We start from the raw sequence: 17,367 nt of genomic DNA on the forward strand, positions 1-17,367 counted from the left end.
CATCAACTGGTTCTCCCTTATCCACTCTACTGGAAACATCCTCAAAAAATTCCAGAAGATTTGTCAAGCATGATTTCCCTTTCACAAATCCATGCTGACTTGGACCTATCATGTCACCTCTTTCCAAATGCACTGCTATGACATCCTTAATAATTGATTCCATCATTTTACCCACTACCGATGTCAGGCTGACCGGTCTATAATTCCCTGTTTTCTCTCTCCCTCCTTTTTTAAAAAGTGGGGTTACATTGGCTACCCTCCACTCCATAGGAACTGATCCAGAGTCAATGGAATGTTGGAAAATGACTGTCAACGCATCCACTATTTCCAAGGCCACCTCCTTAAGTACTCTGGGATGCAGTCCATCAGGCCCTGGGGATTTATCGGCCTTCAATCCCATCAATTTCCCCAACACTATTTCCCGGCTAATAAGGATTTCCCTCAGTTCCTCCTCCTTACTAGACCCCCCGACCCCTTTTATAACCGGAAGGTTGTTCGTGTCCTCCTTCGTGAATACCGAACCAAAGTACTTGTTCAATTGGTCCGCCATTTCTTTGTTCCCCGTTATGACTTCCCCTGATTCTGACTGCAGGGGACCTACGTTTGTCTTTACTAACCTTTTTCTCTTTACATATCTATAGAAACTTTTGCAATCCGTCTTAATGTTCCCTGCAAGCTTCTTCTCATACTCCATTTTCCCTGCCCTAATCAAACCCTTTGTCCTCCTCTGCTGAGTTCTAAATTTCTCCCAGTCCCCAGGTTCGCTGCTATTTCTGGCCAATTTGTATGCCACTTCCTTGGCTTTAATACTATCCCTGATTTCCCTTGATAGCCACGGTTGAGCCACCTTCCCTTTTTATTTCTATGCCAGACAGGAATGTACAATTGTTGTAGTTCATCCATGCGGTCTCTAAATGTCTGCCATTGCCCATCCACAGTCAACCCCTTAAGTATCATTCGCCAATCCATCTCAGCCAATTCACGCCTCATACCTTCAAAGTTAGCCTTCTTTAAGTTCTGGACCATGGTCTCTGAATTAACTGTTTCATTCTCCATCCTAATGCAGAATTCCACCATATTATGGTCACTCTTCCCCAAGGGGCCTCGCACAACGAGATTGCTAATTAATCCTTTCTCATTACATAACACCCAGTCTAAGATGGCCTCCCCCCTAGTTGGTTCCTCGACATATTGGTCTAAAAAACCATCCCTTATGCACTCCAGAAAATCCTCCTCCACCGTATTGCTTCCAGTTTGGTTAGCCCAATCTATGTGCATATTAAAGTCACCCATTATAACTGCTGCACCTTTATTGCACGCACCCCTAATTTCCTGTTTGATGCCCTCCCCAACATCACTACTACTGTTTGGAGGTCTGTACACAACTCCCACTAACGTTTTTTGCCCTTTGGTGTTCTGCAGCTCTACCCATATAGATTCCACATCATCCAAGCTAATGTCCTTCCTAACTATTGCCTTAATCTCCTCCTTAACCAGCAATGCTACCCCACCTCCTTTTCCTTTTATTCTATCCTTCCTGAATGTTGAATACCCCTGGATGTTGAGTTCCCAGCCCTGCTCATCCTGGAGCCACGTCTCCGTAATCCCAATCACATCATATTTGTTAACATCTATTTGCACAGTTAATTCATCCACCTTATTGCGGATACTCCTTGCATTAAGACACAAAGCCTTTAGGCTTGTTTTTTTAACACCCTCTGTCCTTTTAGAATTTTGCTGTACAATGGCCCTTTTTGTTCTTTGCTTTGGGTTTCTCTGCCCTCCACTTTTCCTCATCTCCTTTCTGTCTTTTGTTTTTGCCTCCTTTTTGTTTCCCTCTATCTCCCTGCATTGGTTCCCATCCCCCTGCCATATTAGTTTAACTCCTCCCCAACAGCACTAGCAAACACTCCCCCGAGGACATTGGTTCCGATTCTGCCCAGGTGCAGACCGTCCGGATTGTACTGGTCCCACCTCCCCCAGAACCGGTTCCAATGCCCCAGGAATTTGAATCCCTCCCTGCTGCACCATTGCTCAAGCCACGTATTCATCTGAGCTATCCTGCGATTCCTACTCTGACTAGCACGTGGCACTGGTAGCAATCCCGAGATTACTACTTTTGAGGTCCTACTTTTTAATTTAGCTCCTAGCTCCTTAAATTCATTTCGTAGGAACTCATCCCTTTTTTTACCTATGTACCTGTAGAAACCTCTTCTTATCTGTTTTTATATTTCGTGCTAGTTTACTTTCACAATCTATCTTCTCTCTCAATCTGTTAGCTTTTAAAAATTTCCCAATCCTGTCCTCCCACTAGTCTTGGCCACATTGTATGCCTTTGTTTTCAATTTGACACCATCCCTTATTTCCTTCGTTAGCCACGGGTGATTATCCCTTCTCTTACAGTCTTTCCTTCTCATTGGGATATATTTTTGTTGAGTTATGAAATATCTCCTTAAATGTCTGCCACTGCTCATCAACCATCCCATTCTTTTGTCTATTTTCACAGTCCACTTTAGCCAACTCTGCCCTCATACCTTTGCAGTCTCCTTTATTTAAACTTAGGACCCTGGTTAATCTACTTTCTCACCCTCCAACTGAGTTTGAAATTCAACCATATTATGGTCACTCATTCCTAGAGGATCTTTTACCATGAGATAATTTATTAATCCTGCCTCATTACACAGTACCAGATCTAAGATAGCCTGCTCTCTGGTTGGTTCCGCAACGTACTGTTCAAGGAAACTATCCCGGATATACTCTATGAACTGCTCCTCAAGGCTACCCTGGCCAATTTGCTTTGTCAATCAATATGAAGGTTAAAATCACCCATGATTATTGCCATTCCTTTATGACTTGATTTATACTCCGTCCAACAGTGTAGCTACTGTTAGGGGGCCTGTAGACTATGCCCACCCAGTGACTTTTTCCCTTTATTATTCTTTATCTCCACCCAAACTGATTCAACATCTTGATCTTCTGAGCCAATATCGTTTCTCACTAACGCACTGACCCCATCCTTTAATAACAGTGCTACCCCACCTCCTTTTCCTTTCTGCCTGTCCTTCCGAATTGTCAAATTACCCCTGAATAATTAGTAACCAATCCTGGTCACTTTGCAACCACGTCTCTGTAACGGGTATCAGATCATACCCATTTGTATCTATTTGTGCCGTCAACACTTCTATTTTGCTACGAATGCTGCGTTCATTTAGACAAAGAGCTTTTAAAATTGTTTTTTTTTTTAAACTCTTTTTTCCTGCTTGTTTCCTCAGTCCTTCAAACTCACTTTCTTTATTTTTGCTTTCTAATTCCAGCTTTACTCCCCTCCCTACTGAATCTATTCTCAGGTCCTCATCCCCCTGCCAAGCTAGTTTAAACCCTCCCCAACAGCACTAGCAAACCCCCTCCCCCCACGAGGATATTGATCCCGGCTCTGTTGAGGTGCAACCCGTCCGGCTTGTACAGGTCCCACCTCCCCTAGAAGCGGTCCCAATGCCTCAGGAACCTAAAGCCCTCCCTCCTGCACCATCTCTCCAGCCACACATTCATCTGCTCTATCCTCCTATTTCTGTACTCACTAACTCGTGGCACCGGGAGTAATCTGGAGATTACGACTTTTGAGGACCGCCCCAGAATCCAAGGAATTTTGGTAGATTATAACCAATACACCCACTATCTCTGCAGCCACTTCTTTTAGGACTCGAGGATATAAGCGATCAGGTCCAGAGGACTTGTCGGCTTTTAGTCCAATTATTTTACCGAGTACTACTTCTTTAGTGATAAGTGATTGTATTACGTTCCTCACTCCCGAAAGCCCCTTGATTATCTCCTATTGGGATGTTTTTAATGTCTGCTACTGTGAAGATTGAAACAAAATATTTGTTCAAAGTCTCTGCCATTTCTCTGTTCCCGAGTCTCAATTCCCCAGTCTCATCCTCTAGGGGACCAACATTTACTTTAACCACTCTTTTCCTTTTTATGTACCTGTAGACACTCTTACTATCTGTTTTTATATTTTGTGCTAGTTTACTTTCATAATCTATCTTCCCTCTCTATTATGTTTTTAGTCATTCTTTGCTGGCTTTTAAGTTTGCCAATCCTCTGGCCTCCCACTAGTCTTGGCCACATTGTATGCCCTTATTTCCTTAGTTAGCCATGGATGGTTATCCCTTCTCTGACAGCCTTTCCTTCTCATTGAGATATAGTTTGCTGAGAGTTATGAAATATCTCCTTAAATGTCTGCTACTGCTCATCAACCATCCCACTCTAATCTACTTTTCCAGTCCACTTTAGCCAACTCTACCTTCATACTTTTGTAGTCTCCTTCATTTAAGATTAAGACACTGGTTACAGATCCAACTTTCTCACCCTCCAACTGAATTTGAAATTCAACCATGTTATGATCACTCATTCCGAGAGGATCCTTTGCTAGATCGTTTATTAATCCTGTCTCATTACAAAGTACCAGATCTTTCACAACTCTCCTGGACTAGTTTCGATCGGCTGGATGTGTCGGAGAGGAATTTTCCCAGATTTATTTTCTCCCTAAATTGGCTTGGGTTTTTAATCTGATTTTTGCCTCTCCCAGGAGATCACATGGCTCCGGTTGGGGTGGAGTGTAGATTGTTTCAATGTAAGGCGTGTCGCAGTTGTGTGGGGCAGATTGGTTGGGCTGGGTGCACTTTGCCTTTCCGCCATTGTTCATATGTAACCTTCAGGGCTGCTGACCGAGGGCCGTGCGTCTCTTTGTTGGCTGGCACAGACATGATGGGCCGAAATGGCCTCCTTCTGCGCTGCAAATTTCTATGTTTCTATCGAAGATAGCCTGCTCCCTGGTTGGTTCCGCAATGTACTATTCAAGGAAACTATCCTGGATACACTCGAACTCTTCCTCAAGGCTATCCTTGCCAATTTGCTTTGTTCAATCAATGTGAAGGTTAAAATCGCCCATGATTATTGCCTTTCCTGTTTTACAAGCCTCCGTTACTTCTTGATTTATACTCCGTACAACAGGCCCTCAGTCAGCAGCCCTGAAGGTGACATATAAACCTATGAACAATGAACAATGGCGGAAAGGCAAAGAACACCCAGCCTATAGACTACACCCACCAGCGACTTTTTCTCCTTATTATTCCTTATCCTTAGTTATTCGATTTTCCAGGACACTGGTCCCAGCCTGGTTCAAGTGAAGTCCGTCCCGACGGAACAGCTCCCTCCTATCCCAGTACTGGTGACAGTGCCCCATGAATTGAAACCCATTCCTCCCACACCAATCTTTCAGCCACGTGTTTTCTCTGATCCTATTTACTCTATGCAAATTTGTTCATGGCGCAGGTAGTAAGCCAGAAATGACTACCTTTGTGGTTCTTCTTTTTAATTTAGCCCCTAGCTGTTTATACTCCCTCGGCAGAACCTCTTTCTTTGTCCTACATTTGTCGTTGGTACCTATGTGGACCACGACAAGTGGATCTTTCTCCTCCCACTCCAAGTTCCTCTTCTGCCCAGAGGAAATGTCCTTAACCCTTGCACTCTCGGCTGCAGAGAACAATATCTATCTCCATGGTCAAACATATTTTTTAAGAAAAACATTGCAAGCAAAACATTCCAGTTAATATAAACATATTAACTTTGGAATATAACCATTTAAAATTAGAAATCATAAGGTGCCACATAAAAGGTTACTGCACAAGATAAAAGTTCACGGGGTTGGGGGGGGGGTAATATATTCGCATGGATAAAGGATTGGCTAATAGAGAATCGGGATAAATGGTTCCTTCTCTGGTTGGCAACCAGTAAGTCGTGGGGTGCCGCAGGGAACAGTGCTGGGACTCCAACTATTTACAATCTATATTAATGACTTGGAAGAAGGGACTGAGAGCAACGTAGCCAAGTTTGCTGACGATACAAAGATGGGAGGAAAAGCAACGTGTGAGGAGGACACAAAAAATCTGCAAAAGGACAGACAGGCTAAGTGAGTGGACAAAAATTTGGCAGATGGAGTATAATGTCGGAAAGTGTGAGGTCATGCACTTTGGCAGGAAAAAAATCAAAGAGCAAGTTATTATTTAAATGGAGAAAGATTGTAAAGTGCCACAGTACATCGGGACCTGGGGTATTTGTGCATGAAACACAAAAGGATAGTATGCAGGTACAGCAAGTGATCAGGAAGGCTAATGGTATCTTGGCCTTTATTGCAAAGGGGATGGAGTATAAAAGCAGGGAAGTCTTGCTACAGTTATTTAAGATATTGGTGAGGCCACACCTGGAATACTGCGTGCAGTTTTGGTTTCCATATTTACGAAAGGATATACTTGCTTTGGAGGCAGTACAGAGAAAGTTCACTAGGTTGATTCCGGGATGAGGGGGTTTGACTTATGAGGAAAGGTTGAGTAGGTTGGGACTCTACTCATTGGAATTCAGAAGAATGAAAGGTGATCTTATCGAAAGGTATAAGATTATGAGGGGGCTTGACAAGGTGGATGCAGAGAGGATGTTTCCACTGATGGGGGAGACTAGAACTAGAGGGCATGATCGTAGAATAAGGGGCCGCCCATTTAAAACAGAGATGGAGAAATTTCTTCTCAGGGTTGTAAATCTGTGGAATTCGCTGCCTCAGTGTGCTGTGGAAGCTGGGACATTGAACAAATTTAAGACAGAAATAGACAGTTTCTTAAACGATAAGGGGATAAGCGGTTATGGGGAGCAGGTGGGGAAGTGGAGCTGAGTCCACGATCAGATCAGCCATAATCTTATTGAATGGCGGAGCAGGCTCAAGGGGCTGTATGGCCTACTCCTGTTCCTAGTTCTTATAATTGGTGACTTTTCTCACAAAGTACCTAGGCAGAGAATTTTAAACAGCTGTAGTATATATAACATGTTTTTCTTTTAACAAAGTTTGTAACAACTATCCTTTATAATGTTGTTTCAAGAGATTGTTTCTGTAACTTATGAATCTTTATAGTGGGATGCAACTCCCCCTTCTGTCCAAGCTTAGTTACTCACAAGCATAGTCCGGAACAAAAATGTATGAATTAATTAATTTTTTTTTTTTTTAAAAAAGCTTGTGGTTCTGTTCGTCATACTGCACAGCACAGTCAACAGATCCATGTTGTAAAATCAAACACAATGGTTCGGATTTTGTGGTCAGCGGCGAAGGAATGGTGCTCGCCGTTCACTATGCTGACAGCTGGCCAGTGTTTTCACAGGGCTTTGAGCATAGCCTTGCTGGTTTATTGGGCATCTGTTTCAGTGTGGCGCCCTCTACAGGAGATCTGTGGCATGAGAGTAGGCCAAGCAACAGCGAGGCTCTTCAACCAATCGGATTGAAGAATCCTCACTGAGACTTTCTAAACCAGGAAACATAAACCAGGAATTATAAATTAAATTTAAATCTACAGAAAGCAAAAGAAAGATTGGATTGAGAGGTGTAAGAGACAGACAGAAAAAGTAAAAAATTTAAATAAATCTCCAACATTAATTATATTTTGAAAGTCCAAACTTGTAAAATTACATTTTCAGGGCCAGAGAGGCTATGATTGATCATGTTGTTAAAAAAATTCACTTGCACCGGAATGCACCTGCCCTAACTTTTTCTGTCGTGTTTAGTGGACAAGTATCGCAGCATCATGCCCTTACATTGATTTCAATGCCAAATCTATCGGCGAGATATTATAGCACAACCTGTGGAGGAGCAGGGCAACTCAGACTGCAACCTCCGGATTTCCACTTAACTGTGCACGTGCATACTCTGAATGTTGCTATCCGATTTACTCCATAATAATGGTGAGCACTGATAGCTTCACCGTTATTCTCAATACAAAATCCAGGCCAATGGCTTTTCCTGCATATTTAAGATGCCTTATTATGCCGAACTAGGGGGCATAGTCTCAGTACAAAATCCAGGCCAATGGCTTTTCCTGCATATTTAAGATGCCTTATTATGCCGAACTAGGGGGCATAGTCTCAGGATAAGGGATAGGCCACTTAAGACTGAGATGAGGAGGATTTTATTCACTCAGAGGGTTGCGAGTCTTTGGAATTTTCTTCCCCATAGTTCTGTGGATGCTGAGTCTTTTGAGTATATTCAAGGCTGAGATAGTAGATTTTTGGACTCTATGGGAATCAAGGGATATGGAGATTGGGCGGGAAAGTGGAGTTGAGGACGATGATCAGCCACGATCTTACTGAAAGGCGAAGCAGGCTCGAGGGGCTGTATGGCCTACTCCTGCTCCTAATTTTTAATGTTCTTATTGTACATTTCTTAAAACCTGAATCTAGCTATGAACCTTGCAGAAAATAAAGCAACATAAGCATCATACAAATTGGAAAATAAATATTTATTTAACATAAATACAAATGTTCCAGAATTCTAAAAAGAAAATATAAAATTGGGCTACAGACAGCTTTTGCCATACAAGATTTCCCCTAACTTACCAGTAGCAGCATCCTTCTGAAAATCTACAGGTAATGCAAAGCTTTCTATTTGTTTCAGGAGTTCAGTAACTGACATAAGAACAAGGCTTAAATCGTAAAGTAGAAGAATTTTTCACTGAACAATCGCTGATTCTTCTCTTGATGCAAGAACACTGTGGCTCTGCATAACATTGGGGGTAGAAGTGCGAGAAGGGGAAGTGTGCCACAGAACTTGATTGCCACTATTTTCTAGGACTATTTTCTAGGACCCCACTTGATATCTTTTACCCCCTGAAACTGTCTTTTCAGAGCATGCCTGTCTGACCATTCTGAATCAAGATGAGACTCATCATCATTTTCATCAAGTTTCTGAAAAAAGAAAAATAAACTTCAAATAATCATAGCAAAGGCTAGGATTTATTTTTAAATTAAAGTTTCTTGTATGAGTATAATCGTAATCATAAGCAAAAATTTATTTCTAACCAACAGAAGATTTCTGAAACTTTTGATCAAAAACTCAGGATTTCTTTTTAGTTGGAAAAAGATGCATGTAACATTTTACCATTTTTTTTAAAAAAGCACAGCTGCATTTTTTTTTAAAGAAAATTTTCTTAAGCACATTTTTAATCTGGCGACCAGAACTGTATACAGTACTAAGTGTGGTTCAACCAAGGTTCGATACAGTTTAGAATAGCTTCACTATTTTCCAATTCTATACCTCTAGAAATAAACCCTACTGCTTGTTTTGCTTTTTTATGGCCTTGCTAACCTGTGTCGCAACTTTGTGATGTGTATTTATACTCCGAGATCCCTTTGTTTCTCTACCCCACCTAGACTCGCACCCTCCAAGTAAGTGACCCCCCTATTCTTCCTACCAAAATGTAATAACTCACATTTATCTGTGTTGAATTTCATTTGCCAATTATATGCCCATTGTGCAAGTTTATCAATGGCCTCCTGTAATTTGTTGCAGTTCTGCTCAGTATTGAATTTGAATTCTGAATTTCTTTCTCCAATAGACTTGCACATCATGTGGTGTTACAGCAATATTTGCAGCTGGGTTCAAGGTATTTGTGTGCTTTGTCATGTAATTTAATGTCCTCTGGATTTGTATTTTACAACCATGTCTGAGTTAAATGTAGATTCTTCAGATTACATAAAGGATAATATTTCATGTAAAGTAGATAAATCGCTGTACCTTGAGTTCCTCTTGTCGTTTGTAGTAGTACATCATCATTTGCTTCTGATCATGCTCATTGATAATTGGCTCTCTAGCTGGAGCACCCTGACCTTGCTGTGAATTAAACAAAGCCACAAATGTATTCATTGCACTCACCTGCTGAATCTGCATGATTCACTGCTTGTTATTTAAAAAATCTTGGTTCATTTTTTGCCCCTTTCCCTTCTGTCCCGAAGCCGGTCGCTGCTTACTGGGAAATGTTTTCACGAGCACTGGTTGGCCTCCAGTACTTTGCTCAAGTGGCCATTCTTTGTGTGTGAGCCAAGACAGAGCGCATTATAGCATGCTGTTCAGGAGGGGGAGGAAATCAGAGACGAGTCCTTTGCAGTAGTCATGCAAAACTGACAACCATACTTCCACTAGTGGTCTCAAGACAGTTAATTTTCCCCTTCCAAGGATGCTAAAGCCAAATGTAATACCTCAATACTGCCCTCTGCTGAGATCTGCATGGAACAGGTACTGTGCCTGCGATCGTCTCTGGCTCGGCTACTCACTGACTTAACCAGCTGAGATTTCAGGGGAATATTTGTTGATTATTGTTAATCCTCATATCCTAATTCTGAATGAACATAGGTGTTGAATTTTCACAGGGGTTCTCCTGACTGTCCACCGTAACTTTGGTGCAAGATCTGTGGAAACACGGCAGAAATGGCATGAAGCCCTAGTTTCCCCAGATAGTGGTGGTGCGTCTCCTTCTATAGTTATTGTTTTTACAACTGAGTGGTTTGTTCGGCCACTTCAGAAGGTATTAAGAAATGTTCCACATACTATGGAAGTGGAGTCAAAACCACGTGGCAGGGTCCCTTCCCTGAAGGACATTAGTGAGCTAGTTGGATTTTTATTTCAATCCAGCAGCTTTCTGGTGCCAGCTCACAAATTACCAGATTTATTGAACTCAATTTCACAATTTGCCATGATGGGATTTCAGATCAAGACATCTGTTTTGCTAATCCAGTGCCATAGCCACTGCATTACCGTACCCTAAATTTAGGGTGGGGGGAGGAGAGCAAGAATAAAGAGATCCAAATATCTTTTACTTTTTGTGGAAAAGTGCTTCCTGATTTTACTCCAAAAACTCTAATTTTACAATTATTCCCCGTTGTTTTAGATTCCCACCAGAGGAAATAATATATCTACCGCTACTTAGTCAAATCACTATCATTTTAAACACCCCAATTACATCACCCTTCAAACTTCCAAACTCAAAAGAAATACAGAGCAACCCATTCTCGTAATTTAACCCTTTTAAGCCCTGGCCCGGAAACACATTAAAACATTGTTTCAACCGTGTACTTACTTTTTGTATCTTTACAACAATTTTAGTTTTTTCATTCTTGCCCACATAATCAGAAAGTTTCTTTCCTCTATGCAACTCTTTTCCTGCCCACCACAGCTGAGCCTCAGACTCCTCAGTCACCATCTTCCCAGCCTACAAAAATGACAAGAGCATAGAATTAAACATTTAGTGAAGTCTCCTCATACAACCTGCAACAACGTAAAAATAAAACTGGGATCCTCCCTTCATCAGTTGCTCACGTCCATTTTATTGAACCTTTAATTAATAAAAGAAAAACATTCACATATCTCCAAAGCAAATAGTGCTGTGAGCCAATCAGGAAATAGATATGGATGAGCCTGAATCCCATCTTTGCAGTCCATTACTCTGCAGTTGTTTTCTACTTACTTGTAATCCTGACAGGTCTTCTTTCCCTTCAAACTCCTGTCGGATTGGATCATGTGGTGGCAGCCCCATTGGATAAACAATCATGACAGCTCCTCGCAGTTGGTCAAGTGCATCCTTTACCATCTCCATTGTTACACATACATTGGCCTGAATTTGTTTCTAAAAATACAAGCGGGAACCCTTCATTTAACAATCACATTTCTTAAGTATCTTTCACTGGAAGTTACCATTACAAAAACAATGTATTAAACCTCTAATTAACAATCAGTGTTCCTCATTCAGCACCCTACATAACCACGGGTTAAGCCAAGTGAATGTAAAAGATCCCATCGGACCATTCGCAGAGGACAGGGTATTTCACCTGCGCCAATAATGGTCACTAAAATAAATTATCTGGTAATTTAATTCATTGCTGTTTGGAACCTTGCTGTGCCCAAATTAGCTGTTGTGTTTCCCTGCATTAGAACAGTGACTACACTTTATTGACTGTAAAGTGCTTTGGCACATCCTGAGGTCGTGAAAGGTACTATATAAATGCTTTCGTGAAACAGTACCTTTGATATCAGTGCTTTAGCTTCTTCTATAGTCTTTTTTAAAACATCTTTCATTGACTGATTAGGAGCTGGAATATAAGAGAGAAAGCTTATCAGGTACATTTTCAGACTAATTACACAAGTAATGTTTCACATCAAATTTCTTTATAGGTAAAACATATTCACTGTTAATAATCCTTGATCCTTAAGACTGCACTTCTATTCCACTGCCTTAAATGTGTTCACCAGAATACTAATGGTAGCTTGACAAAGTTACTATGCTGAAATAGAATTCTCTATTTCCATTTCATTCTGGGAATAGAAATAGTAAAGTTTACTTAAACCAAGGATACTTTGTAACATTGCTCATTTGCTGTTACTCCATCTTTCCCCAATGGTACTGCAAATTGGAAAAGATTCTGCTCAGCCTCAGCTTGAAATATGCAATAACAAAAGCTTCTGTAAGTTGTTTTCAGTGTTAACGGCTCTTGCTGTCTTACCACGTCCATTTCTCCGTCCTATTTCATCCCGTTTAAATTCAAATCCTCCACTTGGTATACATTTCTCTGCCCACTCATCCTTCAGTCGGAGTTCCTCGATCTGCTCATCTGTTAGTCCTTGCATATTAATAGGAAGGAAGGTGCCATGCTCTGCCAATTCACCCATTTCTACAATAAAACATTGTTTAGAATTTTTTTTTTTTTTAAAAACAGAAACATTGGTTTCCAAGTTACACTTACTTCTATACAAACCAAAAGGGATTTTTCCCCTTTTATTTAAAACGAAGAACAGACCATGTATTGACTATTGCGTCAGCCTTTTCTTAGTGGTAACACTCTCACCATTAGGTCAGAAGGTTGCGGGTTTAAGGCCTACTCCAGAGACTTTAGCACATAATCTAAGCTGGCAACTCAGTGACATACTGAGGGAGTGCTACGCTGTCAGAGGTGCTATTAAACAGAGGTCCCATTGGTCCCCTTGAATAAAGCTCGAGGAGCAGCACCTCATCTTTCTATAAGGCACTTTATAGCCTTCCGCACTCAAGATTGAGTTCAACAATTTCAGATCATAACCTCTGCCCCATTCTTTCTGACGGCAGCTGCTGGCAATGATTCTGCTATTCCCATTTACACCTCCTCTAGACCCATCTTTTGTTCCTTTACTTGTGTCTTTATTATCTCCTTTTGCCTCGCACCATCATCCCTTTTATCGTTTAATTTCTCCTGCCTTCCACCCATCACAGGCCTATCTTTTTGTTTCTCCTCCCCCACCGCCTCTCCATTTTCTTAAAAGCTGTTATATCTCTAACTTTTTCCAGTTGTGGCAAAAGATCATTGACCTGAAACGTTAACTCTGTTTCTTTCCCCACAGATGCTGCTTGACTCGTTGAGTATTTCCAGAATTTTTTTTTATTTCAAGGTTTACTTGCATGATCAATTTCAGCCCGCACTTTTTTTGGTCTGATTTATAACTCAATTGTGGGCCACATCTGATGCCAAGTGTAGAACTCTGAAGCATGTAGACCAATTAAAATCTCATTTTTAATTGCCTGTTTATGCCGAGTTAGCTGCTTTCAGAAAGGATAGCAGTAAGGGTTCGACAATTAGACTTGCACTCTCTAGGCTAGGAAGGAGGAAAAAATAATACCCAGGCTTTCCACTTTGATTGTATTCCAGTGATTCATGCTGGAAACTGTAGGTGTGTGAATGTTAAATAAGGCGAAGATCAGGTTTATCTGCAATGCCCTCATGGTAAAACAGCCTAACAATATTCATGGTATACATTTAATGGCTCCTTAAGGCAAAGTACTGTAAAGTGGCTGGTGCATGTGGAATTGTCAACGAGAGAAAATAAATATAACTCAATTATTTAGAATACTGTCAAACAGATTTATAATAATGCTCAAACTGATTGAGAGTACATATAGTACTGTCCTCGTATAATGGTAATGCCTGCTGCACTGTCGAGATTATACTCAACAATTTACCAAGAAATTTGACATTTGTAAAAACTTAGCAATACTCACCTGTACAAATCCTGTCGATCTTGAGCCTTCCATTATAAATGGCTGCTAGCAGCTTGGTTAGGTCCTCCACTGTTACATGCACTGTAGTGTCAAGCAAAAACTGGCTCTCGCTGCCTTGTTTTATATGTAACTGAACCATAGCTACAATAAAACAAAATAATTTTAAGTATTACATCTTCATATATGGCAGAGATGTGATAATAAATGCCTGCTGAATCACAAATTAAATAAGCCTTTTAGATCATTGCTTGGTCAGTATCATGGTATGCCATGGTATGCAATGGTATGGACTTGCAGCCAACTGCGAAAGAACTCTCATAACTCTCTTACGTCCATAACAGCAAAAAAAAGGGACTTCTAAGTACATATTTAGACACTCGGCCATTGATGATATGCCATCAGCAGGAGGTATGCAGAACTCTAAAGAAACATGTCGATACACACTTTCAATAGCATCAGGATGCAGATTTTCTTAGGAAGTAGCAAGAGATATGGAAAATGCAGATGTCTTCCTACTGACCCTCCAATAGTAACCAGTAACACATGTACAGTAAAAAGGTAGCAGCAGAACAAAGAGGCCACAAGCTTGAGCCTCATTAACTCACAGCCCTAGTCTGTGTAAAGTGTCTTGTCATTCACTTTATTTTGTATATTATCAGTGTGCAGAGGAATAGGGGATATGCCACCACCAGCAAATTATCTATCTATTATACATTAAGTACAATACATGGACACATAAGGAAGGTAGCCCATAGCTCTCCAAGGTCCCCATTTCACAAAGAAAAAAAGATACATTCTGCCCAAGTCGCCCTTCTCTTCCAAATGCCCAAAGAATAAACCCACAGAGCATCCACTAAGACAACAAAAAAACATTATCTGCAAAACAAACACATGGTGTCTACAAAACAAAAGCAAGACCCCATTATGTGTCCACTCTTGTCAGCCATTTTATATTAGTAAATGCCAGTTTTTATGATGCAGAATTTATCCCATTTCAATTGAGAAGCAGATTTGGGAATAATGCATAGCATCTCTAATGTACAGATAGTCCTTCCCTCACAAGCCAGTAATGATGGTTATCAAAGTGTGGAACGCAACCTACATGTCAGCAGCAAGTGAAAACAGCAATTTAGAATATGTTGCTGCCTCTTATGGCTCTTGTCGAAGAAGCAGAGAGCTAGTTCAGAGCTCCATTCATGTGACTATTTGAACTGCACTTTTTTTGACAGACGGGCATCTGTCAAGCACCGCGCCCCTCACCCCACCCCCACCCCCTCCCCCCCTTCCAGTCACTGAAAGTGGGCACGCAGGTACAGCAGGCGGTAAAGAAGGCAAATGGTATGTTGGCCTTCATATCTAGGGGATTTGAATATAGAAGCAGGGAGATCTTAATGCAGTTGTACAGAGACTTAGTGAGGCCTCACCTGGAATACTGTGTTCAGTTTTGGTCTCCTAATCTGAGGAAGGATATTCTTGCTATTGAGGGAGTGCAGCAAAGGTTCACCAGACTGATTCCAGGGATGGCTGGGCTGTCATATGAGGAGAGACTGGATCAACTGGGCCTTTATTCACTGGAGTTTAGAAGGATGAGAGGGGATCTCATAGAAACATATAAGATTCTGACAGGACGGGACAGGATTGATGCAGGAAGAATGTTCCCGATGTTGGGGAAGTCCAGAACCAGGGGACACAGTTTTAGGATAAGGGGTGGGTCATTTAGGACTGAGATGAGGAGGAGCTTCTTCACTCAGAGTTGTTAACCTGTGGAATTCCCTGCCGCAGAGAGTCGTTAATGCCAGTTCACTGGATATATTCAAGAGGGAGTTAGATATGGCCCAAGGGGTATGGAGAGAAAGCAGAAAAGGGGTACTGAAGGAATGATCAGCCATGATCTTATTGAATGGCGGTGCAGGCTCAAAGGGCCGAATGGCCTACTCCTGCACCTATTTTCTATGTTTCTATGTTACCACCCCCCCGCCACCATCCCCCCCAGGCCAACCTCCCCACCTGGCCCCGACCCAACCTTTCTTCACCCCTGCCCCCCTCACCCACCTCCCCACCACACCAGACCCCTCCCCTCACCCCCCCACCAGCCCCCTCCCCACAACCCCCACCCTCCTCCCCACACGCACCCCCGCCGTCCTTCCCCTCCCCTCACCCACCCACCCCTTCTCCCTCCACCCACCCCCCGCATACCCCACCACCACCACTGAGGGAGGGAGGAAGGGAGAGGGAGGGAGGGAGGAAGGGAGAGGGAGGGAGGAAGGGAGAGGGAGGGAGGAAGGGAGAGGGAGGGAGGGAGGGAGGGAGGAAGGGAAAGGGAGGGAGGGAGGGAGGAAGGGAGAGGGAGGGAGGGAGGAAGGGAGAGGGAGGGAGGAAGGGAGAGGGAGGGAAGGAAGGGAGGAAGGGAGAGGGAGAGGGAGGGAGGGAGGAAGGAAGGGAGAGGGAGAGGGAGGGAGGGAGGAAGGAAGGAAGGAAGGGAGAGGGTGAGGGAGGGAGGGAGGAAGGGAGAGGGAGGGAGGAAGGGAGGGAGGGAAGGGAGAGGGAGAGGGAGGGAAGGGAGAGGGGGAGGGAGGAAGGGAGAGGGGGAGGGAGGAAGGGAGAGGGGGAGGGAGGAAGGGAGAGGGGGAGGGAGGAAGGGAGAGGGGGAGGGAGGAAGGGAGAGGGGGAGGGAGGAAGGGAGAGGGGGAGGGAGGAAGGGAGAGGGGGAGGGAGGAAGGGAGAGGGGGAGGGAGGAAGGGAGAGGGGGAGGGAGGAAGGGAGAGGGGGAGGGAGGAAGGGAGAGGGGGAGGGAGGAAGGGAGAGGGGGAGGGAGGAAGGGAGAGGGGGAGGGAGGAAGGGAGAGGGGGAGGGAGGAAGGGAGAGGGGGAGGGAGGAAGGGAGAGGGGGAGGGAGGAAGGGAGAGGGGGAGGGAGGAAGGGAGAGGGGGAGGGAGGAAGGGAGAGGGGGAGGGAGGAAGGGAGAGGGGGAGGGAGGAAGGGAGAGGGGGAGGGAGGAAGGGAGAGGGGGAGGGAGGAAGGGAGAGGGGGAGGGAGGAAGGGAGAGGGGGAGGGAGGAAGGGAGAGGGGGAGGGAGGAAGGGAGAGGGGGAGGGAGGAAGGGAGAGGGGGAGGGAGGAAGGGAGAGGGGGAGGGAGGAAGGGAGAGGGGGAGGGAGGAAGGGAGAGGGGGAGGGAGGAAGGGAGAGGGGGAGGGAGGAAGGGAGAGGGGGAGGGAGGAAGGGAGAGGGGGAGGGAGGAAGGGAGAGGGGGAGGAGGAAGGGAGAGGGGGAGGGAGGAAGGGAGAGGGGGAGGGAGGAAGGGAGAGGGGGAGGGAGGAAGGGAGAGGGGGGTGGGTGGAAGGGAGAGGGGGAGGGAGGAAGGGAGAGGGGAGGGAGGAAGGGAGAGGGGGAGGGAGGAAGGGAGAGGGGGAGGGAGGAAGGGAGAGGGGGAGGGAGGAAGGGAGAGGGGGAGGGAGGAAGGGAGAGGGGGAGGG

General features: G+C 43.8%; 1 protein-coding gene across 3 annotated transcripts in view; it reads right to left on the reverse strand.

The window, feature by feature from the left end:
* Window positions 1-8,317: 8,317 nt before the first annotated feature.
* cfap298 (cilia and flagella associated protein 298) overlaps window positions 8,318-17,367 on the reverse strand; it is a 15,042-nt gene continuing 5,992 nt past the window's right edge. For all 3 annotated transcript variants that reach the window (XM_070893759.1, XM_070893760.1, XM_070893761.1), the window contains exons 2-8: window positions 13,896-14,036; window positions 12,370-12,537; window positions 11,891-11,958; window positions 11,337-11,495; window positions 10,950-11,081; window positions 9,611-9,706; window positions 8,318-8,781 (exon numbers count right to left, since the gene is read on the reverse strand). In XM_070893759.1, coding sequence (XP_070749860.1) covers window positions 8,668-8,781; window positions 9,611-9,706; window positions 10,950-11,081; window positions 11,337-11,495; window positions 11,891-11,958; window positions 12,370-12,537; window positions 13,896-14,034 — 876 coding nt within the window. In that variant the 5' untranslated portion in view covers window positions 14,035-14,036 and the 3' untranslated portion in view covers window positions 8,318-8,667. The remainder of the gene's footprint in view (window positions 8,782-9,610; window positions 9,707-10,949; window positions 11,082-11,336; window positions 11,496-11,890; window positions 11,959-12,369; window positions 12,538-13,895; window positions 14,037-17,367) is intronic.

The sequence above is a fragment of the Pristiophorus japonicus genome, chromosome 11 (assembly GCF_044704955.1).
Source record: "Pristiophorus japonicus isolate sPriJap1 chromosome 11, sPriJap1.hap1, whole genome shotgun sequence".
Lineage (NCBI taxonomy): Eukaryota > Metazoa > Chordata > Chondrichthyes > Pristiophoridae > Pristiophorus > Pristiophorus japonicus.